This window comes from Sciurus vulgaris, assembly GCF_902686455.1.
Source record: "Sciurus vulgaris genome assembly, chromosome: 3".
NCBI lineage: Eukaryota > Metazoa > Chordata > Mammalia > Rodentia > Sciuridae > Sciurus > Sciurus vulgaris.
In genome coordinates this window covers 27,942,121-27,955,078 of record NC_136463.1, presented here as the reverse complement: position 1 = coordinate 27,955,078, position 12,958 = coordinate 27,942,121, and the positions used below count along the sequence as shown (strand labels likewise).

General features: G+C 35.2%; 2 protein-coding genes across 4 annotated transcripts in view; one reads left to right on the top strand and one right to left on the bottom strand.

Annotated features, from left to right (window-relative positions):
• Nucleotides 1-12,958, bottom strand: part of LOC306657486 (nucleoside diphosphate kinase A) — a 162,579-nt gene that overhangs the window by 51,825 nt on the left and 97,796 nt on the right. The window lies entirely within an intron of this gene.
• Nucleotides 1-12,958, top strand: part of SPAG9 (sperm associated antigen 9) — a 128,405-nt gene that overhangs the window by 30,036 nt on the left and 85,411 nt on the right. For all 3 annotated transcript variants that reach the window (XM_079133540.1, XM_079133542.1, XM_079133541.1), the window contains exon 3: nucleotides 12,777-12,847. In XM_079133540.1, coding sequence (XP_078989666.1) covers nucleotides 12,777-12,847 — 71 coding nt within the window. The remainder of the gene's footprint in view (nucleotides 1-12,776; nucleotides 12,848-12,958) is intronic.

Sequence of the window (12,958 nt, the reverse complement as noted above, 5' to 3'; positions counted from 1 at the left end):
TCAGTCTCTGTAACCACAGAAAATATTTATTTTTCTCCTACACGCAAATTTTATACATGCATAATGTTCTGGAAAGTGATCTAAATCTTTTGGGCAATGAAGGAGTAAATCAGGGTAAAAATAAATGTAAGCTAATTTTTGAAAGGGAAAAATAGAAACAGAAACAGAAACTTTCGCTCTTGGTTGGTTGAACATGTTTTCTAGTGTAGGAATCATTTTGCAGTAAATATTTTTTCACTTCTGTAGGCTTTCCTTTTTTTTGTTATTGTAAACAAATGGGATACATGTTGTTTCTCTATTTGTACATGGAGTCAAGGCATACCATTTGCGTAATCATAAATTTACATAGGGTAATGTTGTTTGATTCATTCTGTTATTTTTTTTTTTCCCCTTCCCCCCTAGGCTTTCCTTCTTGATAATTTTCTTAGAATGCATTTAAGGAAGCTCACCAAGGAATGTGAACACTTTAGTGGGTTTTGGTATATTATAGTGTTTTAACTATTTCTCATGTAAACAGAATCAGAGAAGTAAGGATTAGTAGTAAATTCCATTTTGCTTATCATAACTTATATACCATACCATTATTTACAACATATTAGCACTCAGAGTTGAACCATTTATTATTCCATTCTTTTGCAAAACTTTGATGGTCCTGCGGTTCCTCGAGTTTACAAATAGATGCCCTCTGGTTGTAGTGTCATTCTCTTTTGTGGAGAGGAATTTGGAAAGGTTTAGGTGGCAGTAATTTTAAGCTACTTACTCTGATACTGCTTTTCCTTCCTTTGAATGAAAATCCATTTTTTTAACTAAATGGAAAAACGTTAACCGAAGACATATATATGTATTATATAGCCTTGTACTCTGACCTTCCTCCTTAGTCTAGTAAAATACCTTCAAGCCTCCATCTTGAAATTTTATTATTGCAGGGAAAACACTTCTTATTTCTTGGTCATAAGAATAATAAGCACTCCACTAGATGGAAAATATGGGGAGGTAGTATAATCATTAACGTATTCTTGTATTTTAAAAGAATGAATGGCTCCCACTAGACCTTCAGAGCAAGGTCTGTTAATGATATAATGAGTTGAGAATTTTCACAGCTTAGAATAAAAATAAGTCATTTTAAAATTACTAGGTAGTTAATATTTGAGAGGGTCTAAGTATTTTCTGTCATTGTTTTTCTAATAACTTAAAAAATACTTTCAGCTTTTATCAGTCTCTTATGTTTGCAGTGTTAATATTCTGGAAAAGTTGAATAATACTGTATATGTTGTCTTTTCCATTTTTAGTTTTATCTTGTCAATAGACAATTCCTCCTACGTAATTTTTAGAGCGACAAATATAAGATTAATGATGATTTATGCTTTTGTTGAAAGCATATTTTTAAAAAATAAGGCAACTTTTAGAAGCTTCAAATATATGTCTCCTGGTTAAACAAAAATGGTGTTAATCATATAGACAGTTACTTTTATCCAAGTAACTTGACTGTAGTTCTTCACAATGTTAAGAATATCTGTGAAACCAGGGGTGCGATGGCGCACCCGTTTTTTTTTTGCGGTGCTGGGGATCGAACCCAGGGCCCTGTGAACGCTGGCGCACCCCTGTGATCTCAGCATCTTGGGATGCTGAGACAGGAGGATCATGAGTTTAAAGCCAGTTTCAGCAACTTAGCAAGGCCCTAAGTAACTCAGCAAGACCCACTCTCTAAATAAAATAGAAAAAAGGACTAGAAAAGTCACTTAGTGATTGAGTCCCCCTGGGTTCAATCACTGTTACAAGAAAAGAAAAAGGAAAAAAAAAAAGAATATCTGTGTATCAAGTAAGCTTTGTTTAAGGGCTTTTTTTTTTTTTTTTTTTTTTTTTAAAGAGGCTGTATATAAGAGGGAAAGCAGAAAAGCAGACACAAAAGCAGACACAAGATAATTTATGCAAATAGTGACATTTTATTACTTCATAGGTAATACTGTGATCTTCTGCCCTGTTTTATGTTTAATTATTTGTTTGCACTCTTCCACTTTTGTAGTCTAGTGTTGTCTATTAAGAACCTTAACATTGTAGTTTATAATTAATACCTAGAGCTAGAGCTATCACAGAAAATTAATTCTATGAGTAAGGGCTAGATGATTTCTGGTACTTTAGCTTAGAGAACAGAAAAAAAAAAAAAAGAATTAATTTCTTCTTCAAACATATAAAGGGATGGTGGATAAGGAAGATTCCAAGCTGGGTTTCTGTAATTTTGGAGGGTTAAATTAGAGGAAATGAATTTGTTGGTGTTTGTTGGTAATGAGGAAGTGTTTCTTGACCATAGGAATACGTGATGCATAGGAATACGTGCTGAAGTAAAGCATGGTGTCTCCTACACAGAACCTTTAGGTAGGAGAGAGCGTCAGCTTTCTGTTGTGGATGACTTAGGTGACATCTTCAAACCAGTGACTATGTCAGATTGTTAGAAGTCCCTACTTTCTCGATTTTAAGATATGATCATTGATTCATGGGCACTTTAAAATATTTATAATTTTTCGTAATATTGATTAATAACATGTTTCGTCTGTCAGAACAATTGAGATTTAGAGACATGGTGAAGGACTTAGTTGGTAGAGGAGAGGTTTATATTACTGTTTGATGTGGTTGTCTTAGATTTGTGTGCTCTGAAGTCAGCATTTGATTCTTGCTTATTTTTTGGGACTTTTCATGATAAATTATTCAAGGAGAATTTCTGAAAGACCAAAGTCAATCTTCTGAGGTCCAGTGACAGTTGGTTTATCTGCCTTCCATGAATAGTAAGAACTGATGACTCCTTTTGGGAAGGCAAATAATAAGTTGGATATGGCATTCTAGCAGGTCTGTTTCTCTTTCTTCCCCCCATAGGCCTATCAGCAGTCTGATGGGGCAGAAGACAACAGAGATGGAAGGTGTTCCAAACTTGGCAAAGGCCATCAATCTAAGGAGGTAAGCTCTGATTTTGAGCCGGCAGAGCAGGTGGCTCTTCCTGCCTTAATCACATCCTCTTGCATTTTGGAAAGATGGATAGAAAGAGCATTCAAAATGAGGCTAAAGTGTAGCCATTGGCTGTTACAAGGGGGCAGTCTTTTGATAGCTGTTTTTTCTTCTCCTCCCCACTTTTTTCCTTTTAGATACCATGATTTCACTTTTTTTCCCCTCCTTAGAAAATTAGCAGTTTAAAAAAATTGCAGATTGGTTATCTTTTTGTTTCGTAATAGGTAGGATAAACAGAAACTTATTTGTTTCCAATTAATGGCAGATTGTAGCTTGTTTTCATGTGCAAAGATAAGATTTTAGGATTTTTTCCTAAGATTATTTTGAAGTTCACATGGGAACTATTAAACAAGAAACAACCTTGTAATATATTTTAGAAGTAATATAACAATATAGGCATTGGTTAACTTTATGATACTTGAGGCTTCTTGGTTATCTATAGTCCTTGCCCAAGGACTTTTCTTTTCTGCTCTTCCCTTCCCTTCTTCTTTACCTCTTTTTTCCTTTACTGGTTCCTTAGTGGCATTCAAGACTCTGAAGAGAGATGGTTCTTCCCTGTGTTAAAAGGTACTTTTCAAAAGTGTTCGTTCCATCTCATGTGACGTAAGCCTTGAGTAAACTGAGTTTATGGGATATGTTGTACTGAGTTATTTTAAGTATTTTCAGAAAAGAGTGAGAGGTTCTGAATTTGTACTGTGTGATCTTGGTGTATTACATAATCTCAGTTGGCATATGTATATATAATACATAACTTACATATTATATGATCAGTTATAAGATAATATACTACGATCTTTATATGATTGGTACTATTCATACCTAAAAAGATAATATTTAGATCACAGTACAGGTGAAAGAAATACAGAAAGTCATTAATAATTTCTACCTAGGTAATTGTTATGTTAGGGAGGAAACAGTAACTGCCAGAATAGCATTCAGAAAGTCAGTCAGTACACGACCAGTGTAACTCCACATCATGTACAACCACGGGAATGGGAAGTTAGGGGCTGGAGTTGTGACTCAGTGGTAGAGCACTTGCCTAGTATATGTGAGGCACTGGGTTTGATTCTCAGCATCACATAAAAACATAAATAAATAAAGGTCCATCAACAACTACAAAAAAATTTTAAAAAAAGAATGGGAAGTTATACTATATGCATGTATAATATGTCAAAATACATTCCGTTGTCATATAACTAAAGAACAAACAAATTTAAAAAGAAATGTCATTCAGCATAACAGATATAAACACTATTCTAAAGTGTAATGGGGTGATGTACCTTTGATTTATGACATCTTTTATGAGGACTTCACATGAAAGTTTATAAGCTGATATATGTTAAGCTAACTTTGGTTATTGTAGCAAACAAATCATGAAAATTACACATAGTCCAATGATTTTTATTTATTTATTTATTTATTTTTGTGGTACTAGGGATAGAATCCAGGGCCTTGAACTTTCTAGGCAAGTTCTCTCTAACATTGAATTACACTCTGCTTCACCCTTTTTACAATTTTTAAAACTTTTTTTAAGAAAGGGTCTCACTGTGTTGCCCAGGCTGCCTCCAATTGCAGTCTTCCTGCTTCAACCTCCTAAATAGCTGGGATTACAGATGTGTGCTTAGTGTCTGGCCATAATGATGTTCCAGTCAATGATGGACTGCATATACAATAGCAGATTCATAAGATTAAATCACCTAGTGACATGATAGCTGTTCTAGTTTGTGTAAGTATACTCCGTGATGTGCACATGGTGAAGAAATTAGCTAATAAGGCATTTCTGAGAATGTATCCCCAATGTTAGGCAACATGACTGTAGAATGACTCAAATGTTATTTCTTGCTTGTGTGAAGTTTAAAAAGTGATAAGTGGGTAGCTTCTTTGGATAAAAGGTTCTTTCCAATTTCTATAGCTTCCCAATTTCATCATAGTCACCTGCATTAAATTGGAGGATGGGAGAGAGAACGGAGGATTGAGTGTGGTAGTAGCGTTGTCACCTTTGCTTCTACTTCATTGTGTATAACTCAATGAGAGGCTAAATGCAGGAGCTATAGTCTTGCTTTGTGTCCCCAAGAAAAGAAGAAAACTACTTTGGTTAACATTTGGCTAGCTTTGCTTTGCTTCGTAGGTGGTGATTTTGCTAAAGTGTTGAGGCAAGGGAATGAATGTACTCAGAGTTTAGCAACCATCTATGTATTCGTACTGTGAATTATCTGAGAAAGAAAGTTTTAATGAAAATGTAACACTTAAAATTTGTGCTCATATAACCTGATTAAAACAAAACAAAACAAAACAAAAAAACTTCTGGTTCCTCTGGTTTGATTTTATCATTGCTTTGAAACTGTTGTAGGCTGGGAATGTGGCTTAATGATAAGAGCACTTGCCTGGCATGAGTGCGAAGCCTTGAATTCTATCCCCAGCACTGCAAAAAATCCACAAACAAAAAACCCCATCATTGCATATTCATTAATATGGTCAACAGTTACTGAATGTTGAGATTTCATTCCCTTATCATTTGATTTTTTATTCTTGAATTAGAAGGTAATTTAGGTTATTATTAAATTAGGAGATAATTTCCTGATTGTGTTAAGGGTTAGGTTAGTCTTTAGTCTTCTATATTGAAATATAATTCGCATATGATGAGATCCAACACATTAGTATATACAACTCAGGTTTTTAATATATTCACAAAGTTGTGCAATCACCACCATTAATTTGGGAACATTTTCCTCACCCCAAAAGTAAATTCCATGCCTATTAGCACTCTCCACATTCCCTGCTTCCCCTACTCCTGGACAACCACTAGTCTACTTTTGATCTCTGTGGACTTGTCTAACCCAGATATTTTATATAGAATCTTACAATAGATTGTCTTTTGTGACCAGCTTCTTTCACTTAGCATAAAGTTCATTCATTTTGTATTATGTATTGGTACCTAATTCCTTTTTAGGACTGAATTATATATATTTGTGATCTCTCACTGCTTGTCACCTTATTGGTACCAGGGGTTGAACCCAGGGATGGTTAACCAGTGAGTCATATTCCAGCCCTTGGTTCTACTAAGTTGCTTAGGGCCTTGCTAAGTTGCTGAGGTTGGCTTTGAACTTGCAATCCTCCTTCCTCTGTCTCTGGAGTCCCTGGAATTATAGGTGTGTACCACCACGCCTAGCCCTTACTACTTTCAATTAATTGCTTGTATATCCTACCGATCTCACAGCTAGAAATAACCAAACCACTAATTTAGCTGTGTGAAAACCTAAGTTTTACAGAGTTAAATTTAATGGACAACTACTTGGGGACATATTCTTTGGGTTTCCCCTTCGTATCCTCACTTATTTAGTGCCTTGTTCATAAATGGGGAAGTAGATAAACTAATGTTTAAACTATCTCTGTAAAACTGTGTGTGGTTGCCTACTCATAATAAAATATATTATTAGTCTTCTTGTTTTGATTTGTAGATTAGTTATCAGTGATACATTTAAGTATAACTACAAAACGATAAACCTTCTGTTTAATGGGACAGAGAATAAATTAGTAAAGGATCTTTCTCTCCTTTTTTTTTTTTTTTTTTCCGTACTGGGGATGGAACTCAGGGCCTTGTGCTTGCAAGGCAAGCACTCTACCAGCTGAGCTATCTCCCAGCCCAGTAAAGGATCTTAAGTAAAAAGGTGAGGTCAATAGTTTATAATTTACTCTTGTATTGGATTGGAGAGGAAGATAAAAGTGGATGATACTTATGCTAGACCAGCTGATTAGATTTAAATCTAATTTAGTTATTTTAACCAGGAGATTTGTATGTTTTATTTAAGATGATGCAGAATTCAGTATTTTGCTGTTATCGACTAGTGAAACAGGCACAATATATTTGTATAAAAAAAACAAAAACAGAGCTTGGCTTTTTAAAGTGTATTTATGATTTATTTTGCATTAAAACAGTGAAAACATGGACACCATCTGTTATATAGGTTTTCAGTGTGCATAATACTAGTTGAAAATATCTTAAAATATAGTTTTTTTGGATTAAGAATCTTAACTTTTGTGCTTAGAAATGGTGAGGGTTGCCAGGCGTGGTGGCCCACACCTGTAATCTCAGTGGCTTCTGAGCCTGAGGCAGGAGGATCAAGAGTTCAAAGCCAGCCTCAGCAATGGCGAGGTGCTAAGCAACTCAGTGAGACCCTGTCTCTAAATAAAATATAAAATAGGGCTGGGCGTGTGGCTCAGTGATTGAGTGCCGCTGAGTTCAATCAAAAAAAGAAATGATGAGTGTTTAAGGCTTGTAATTTCAAGACTTTTGGCTCATATGAAAATTATAGGAATAGGCTATGGTAATTTATACTATGGAATATTATTCAGTGCTAAAAAGAAATTATCTATCAAATCATGAAAAGACATGGAGTAATCTCAAATGCTTATTGCTAAGTGAAAGAAGCCAATCTGAAAAGTCTACCATATGACTTCAATTATATACCATGTAGAAAGGGCAAAACTACATAGGCAGTAAAAAAAATCAGTGTTTTCTGAGGATTGATGGTAGGTGGGAAAAGATGAATAGGTAGAGCACAGAGAATTTTTAAAGGTAGGGAACCCTCTTTGTATGTTCGTATGATACTTTAAAACTGGGTATATGTTGCTATACATTTTCCAAAACCCATAAGATGTATAACACTAAGAGTAAAACCTAATTAAATGATGTACTTTGGGTCATGATGTGTCAATGTAGGTTCATTGATTGTAACAAATGTACCACTCTCATTTGGGATGTTGTTGTCCTTGTGTGGGGCAAGGGGTGGGTAAATGGGAGTTATCTGTCTTTTTGCTCAATTTTGCTGTGAACTAAAACTGTTCCAAAAATAAAATCTGTTTAAAAATAACAGATAGGGGACAAGTTGGGTATAACCCCCTGTAGCTTACATGTGCTAAATGACCTTTTTTGTGTGTGATAAATCCTTGCTAAGAAATATTAATAGATCATTTATGAGATTACTAAGTATAGAATTTTTTTTCTTCAAGAGGCTTAGAGAATGGGTTGATACTTCATCAAATGTTATTTTGGGGGCAAAAGTAAGAAAGTGATGCCAAGTGGGAATAAATTAAGTAGAAAGTAAATCTAATGGATTAGAAAGCTATGAATGGAGGCTGAAGGAATTATAGATAGGGATAATACAGAATGCTTAAAGAGAATAAATTGATTAATAGAACTTCAAGGAATTTTTGTGGATATATTAAACCATGGTTATATTCATTCAAATAGATATTGGAAATCCAAAAATTAGTGATATATTGAGACTTTTATTTCTTCCCCATAGTCTTGCTAATTCGTACATTACAACAAAGCTATGCAGACCATTGATTAGTAAGCCAGTATAAAATCAGGATCTGTTTCTGTACGCTATAGGCTCTGACAAAGTCACTTAACAAATGCTTTGTATAAAAGCTTCTCTGAGGCTTACTTAATGGTATTTAGTTGATATATTAGTAAGCTAAAGCTGTCATATCAAATTACCATAAACTGAGTAGATGAAGTAGTGGAAATTTATTTCTCGAAATTGAGGTTGGAAGTCTTACAAGCAGGTTTGGATTTTTCTGAGGCCCTTCACCTTTGAATTGCAGGTAGCAGTCTTCTCTCTGTGTCCCAATATGACTTTTTTCTTTCTATGTGGAGAAATATTTCTGGTATCTCTTCCTCTTAAAAGGACATCAGTCCTATTGGATAAGTGCCCCACCATCATGACCTCATTTAACTTCAATTACATCCTTTAGGTCTTTACTCCCAAACACAATCACATTGGGAGTTAGGGCTTCCTCCCATGAAATTAGGGAATGGAGGCAATTGCAATCCATAACACTTAGGTCGTGACATTAAAGTTCTGTATGGGGTTAGGGAGAAGGGTGGTGTGAGTAACTTGACAGAAGTCTTGTAGACCATTGTAAGAATGCCCCCCCTCCATTTTAAATGTGACAGGAAGCCATTAAAAAGTAGTCACTCTCCAATTCCACTCAGACTATTTTGAGAATGTACTGAAAGACTAAGCTGAGATACTAGACAGTATACAATTGCAGTAATCCAGTTAAGAAGTCATATCTTGGACCATGATGAAAGTGTCAGGTGGTGAAAAGGGGGTCAGATTCTAGATTAATTTTGAAAGTAGAGTGGATGGTATTTGCTGATATATTGAATGTGTGATATGAGAATAAGAAAAGAGCATATGAATGGCTAGGAAGATTTTTGTCAAAATAAGAAGAGTGTGGGAAAGAGCTATTGTTTTGTGGACATTTCAGTGGTTTTGTATTTTGTGTTTTTAATTTTCTACAATATATATTCAACACCCTTCTGTTCAGTTCTTGACACCATCCCATGTTAGTACCTACAGATATACTGCTTTCCTTTTGAGAGCACCTTTAATTATTGTAGTTCATTTGAAAAACACATTTGTGCCATGCACTCTTGATTGTCCTTTACAAATATTAATTCAATATAAATTCTCATACACTGTTATTACCCAAGGAAACTGAGACCCAGGGAGGTTAATTTACTTGTGGTCACGTGGCAAATAAGTAGGAAAGCCACTACATGATATTGTATGACTCATTATTTTCTTGATGAACCTTCGAATGACAAATTTAGGGGTAGTTCCAGTTTGGAGGTCATAATAAAATATGTTACCTAAGGTCTTCATTTTCATATCTTTGGGCATTGGTATAAGTATCTGTAGGATAAATAAGAATAATAACATTATCAAAGGATATACATATTGCTTGTAGAAATTACCAACATGACCTTCAACAGAGTAATTCTAGTTTATCTTTCTTTACCCATCTTTGTTTCCTTTTATAATTTCTCTAATTTGGTAACACTATTGCTCTCTCCCTGTGAATTTGAAATAAAAACAATACAACTTGGTCTTATTTGTTTTTGTGGTACTGTGGATTGAATCCAAGGGCATTTTACCATCAAGTCACATAACCAGTCTTTTTTGTTAATTGGGACAGGGTCTTGCTAAATGCTGAGGAACTTGGAATTCTCCTGCCTCAGGCTCCTGTGTCACTGGGTTTACAGGCACATGCCACTACTCCTGGGTGCACAACATGTTTGTGAAGGTTCTAGCCAGTCTACTTAAATTCTGTGCTACATGTTGAACTCATTGCATAACGAGTAATGAACATAATGAATATTCAAGCCAAGGAAAGCAGCTGTGTGAATGGATACACATTATGTTTGAAGTGGGGAAGGGTGGGGCTTTATATACATAAGTTCATCATTGGGAGATTAACTCCTCCCCAAAGGTAACTACTATTCTGATTTCTAACACTTTAGTTTTGTGTGTCTTTGAATGTTATATTCTTCGGTTTCTACTTTGGTCCCTCAACATCTTGCTTGTGATATTCACCCATGATATGTATGGAACAATAATTTGTTCATTTTTCATGTATTCCAGTACATGAATATCCATTCTGCTGTTCATGGATAGTTAGGTTGTTTCCAGGTTTGGATGATTATGGATAGTGCTTCTTTGAACATTGTTTCATTTCAAATGCTTTTTGTTGGATGAGTATGTGTACTTCCTAGCAGTGAAACTATTTTGTCATAGAATTGGCAAACATTCTACTTTTTAAGCCTAGCAAAAAATTTTCAAGTTGGGTGTACCAGTTAATACTCCCCACTGTAGTATATGAAAGTTGCACTTGTCCTACATCTTTACCAGCACTTGGTATATTATATTTATTTTAGCCAATTTGATGAGTAGCAATGTTTGCTTTTAATGTATTAATCTGATTTTCTTTACTATAACCAAATACCCAAAGAAGACTAACCATAAAGAAAAGAGGTTTATAGTTCTGGAAGTTCAAAGTCCAAGATTGAGTAGTGTGGGAGAGGAGGATTGGTTTGGCCTCTGGTGAAGGCCTAGTGATAGATGGTGTCACAGTGGCAGGAGTGTGTTTCAGAGGAAGGCATTATATCTCAAAACAAGAAGCCAGAGAGAAATTCAGGGGTCAGGTCCTTTAATATAACAACTTGCTCTCATGAAAACTTAGGGGTCCTAGGAGAGCTGCCTTAATCTCCTCCAAGGGCAGCCACCCCAGTGACCCAAAGGCCTTTCACTAGTCACCTGGGAACAAAGCCTCCAAACAGGAACCCTTGGGGGACAAATCATATCCAAACCGTAGCAGTGTGCTTGTCCCTCATGTTTAATAAAATTGAGTTTGTTTTTGCTTGACAGTTCAATGTATAATTGGGTTATTGCCAATTTTTCTTATTGCCTTAGGAACAGGGGGATTTTTTGTTTAAAGCTTTTGCCCTTCCTTCAGTGAAATCTTAGAGTAGACTCCAGTATATAAAACAGATTAAAAGGAGTGTTTGTTGAGATTCTCCATAGCATGGAATAAAGAACACAGATTCTGGACAATACCCCTATTATAAATAGGAGTCAACTTTGTCACTATTTGCCTCAGTTTCCTAAGTTTCAATGAATATAATGATGATATTTTCATCATAAGGTTAATGTCAATCTTGAATAAGTTAGTTTATATACAGTTAGGACATAATAAACAGTTTATAATGTTAGCTACTATAAGTAGAGATAATAATGATGATATAAATATATTTATGAGTTTGTAACAAGTTAGCTGACAAGAATAATGAGGCTTTGCTAATGAATACACATTTATTCAATTATTTATGAATACACATTTATGAAATTGAAGTTTATGGGTGATAGTTGAATTTCATTTTAGCCTCAGTATCCCAGTTTTTGTATTGGTTGCACATTATCAAGAAAATATGGATTCACAAAGATGAGTATCTCCCACAGCTCCTTAGGCATTGTGACCTCTTTCAATTGGCCAATCTTCCTTCTGCCTCACCAGCAGCATGGTTCTTTGTTCCTCTGTGGTATTAGTGTCTAGAACACTCTCATTACCATCTGTCTTGAGTACTGTAATTTCTTTGTGGTCTCACTTTGATTCCACTTTTTCTCTGAGTCATTTTTCTTTTCTAGCAGTCATTCTTTCCTATATCCTACTCTGACATTCTTTATCTCAGGCTCTAAAACTTCTTTTTTATTTTAATATCATAAGTTTTATTCTGTGCTATTCCACATCAGTGCCACTCACAAAATCTATCAGCAGAGGGAGCTAAATAAAAGAAGATGAGTCCCTGAAATTGAGCAGAGTTCTTAGAATGACACTTTCACGATAGTACTGAAAAGGATCTTGAATAGGACTAGGAAACATTAGGAATCAATGATTTGGGCCCCAATTGCTAACTAAAACTTCCTTAAGGAGAATTTTGTTTTTAAAAGAGGTAATTCTATAATTTGGGGGAGGGGGGACTATTTAAAAGCTGGGTATGGCGGCACACACCTGTCATTCCAGCAACTCAGAATCCTGAGGAGGGAGGATGGTAAGTTTGAAGCCAGCCTTGACAACTTAGACCCTATCTCAAAATAAAAACTAAAAAGGACTGTAGGTCAGTGGTAAAGAGCCCTTGGGTTCCATCCCCAGTACCAAAAACAAACAAAAAAATCTATTTAGAAGGATGACCTAATAAACGTACATATTAGAGGACCAATCTGATGTTTAGTTCTTTTTCCCCACCCTGATTCTCCATCTCTGAAAGTTTTATTTATTAAAGATGATGAAATGAGGTTGCTGCTTTGTACAGAATTTCATATGAAGCACTGAGTCTTAAAGTTGCTAAGGATTCCACATTTTAAAGGCAGACATTTTCAAGTAAATTTCTTGTATTTGGTTTTGATTAAGTGTATGTATCTTAATTTCAGTTAGCAGACTTGAAGAAAGAGAAGCAGAACTGAAGAAGGAATATAATGCATTACATCAAAGACACACTGAGGTGGGTTTCTGGGCTCTTCTTACCATGCTTATATTGAGACAAAGAAACAGACCTTAGAAAGCATGCTTAAATTTTTCTTGGAAAATCAGAATAATTTGGCGGAGGGGGGTG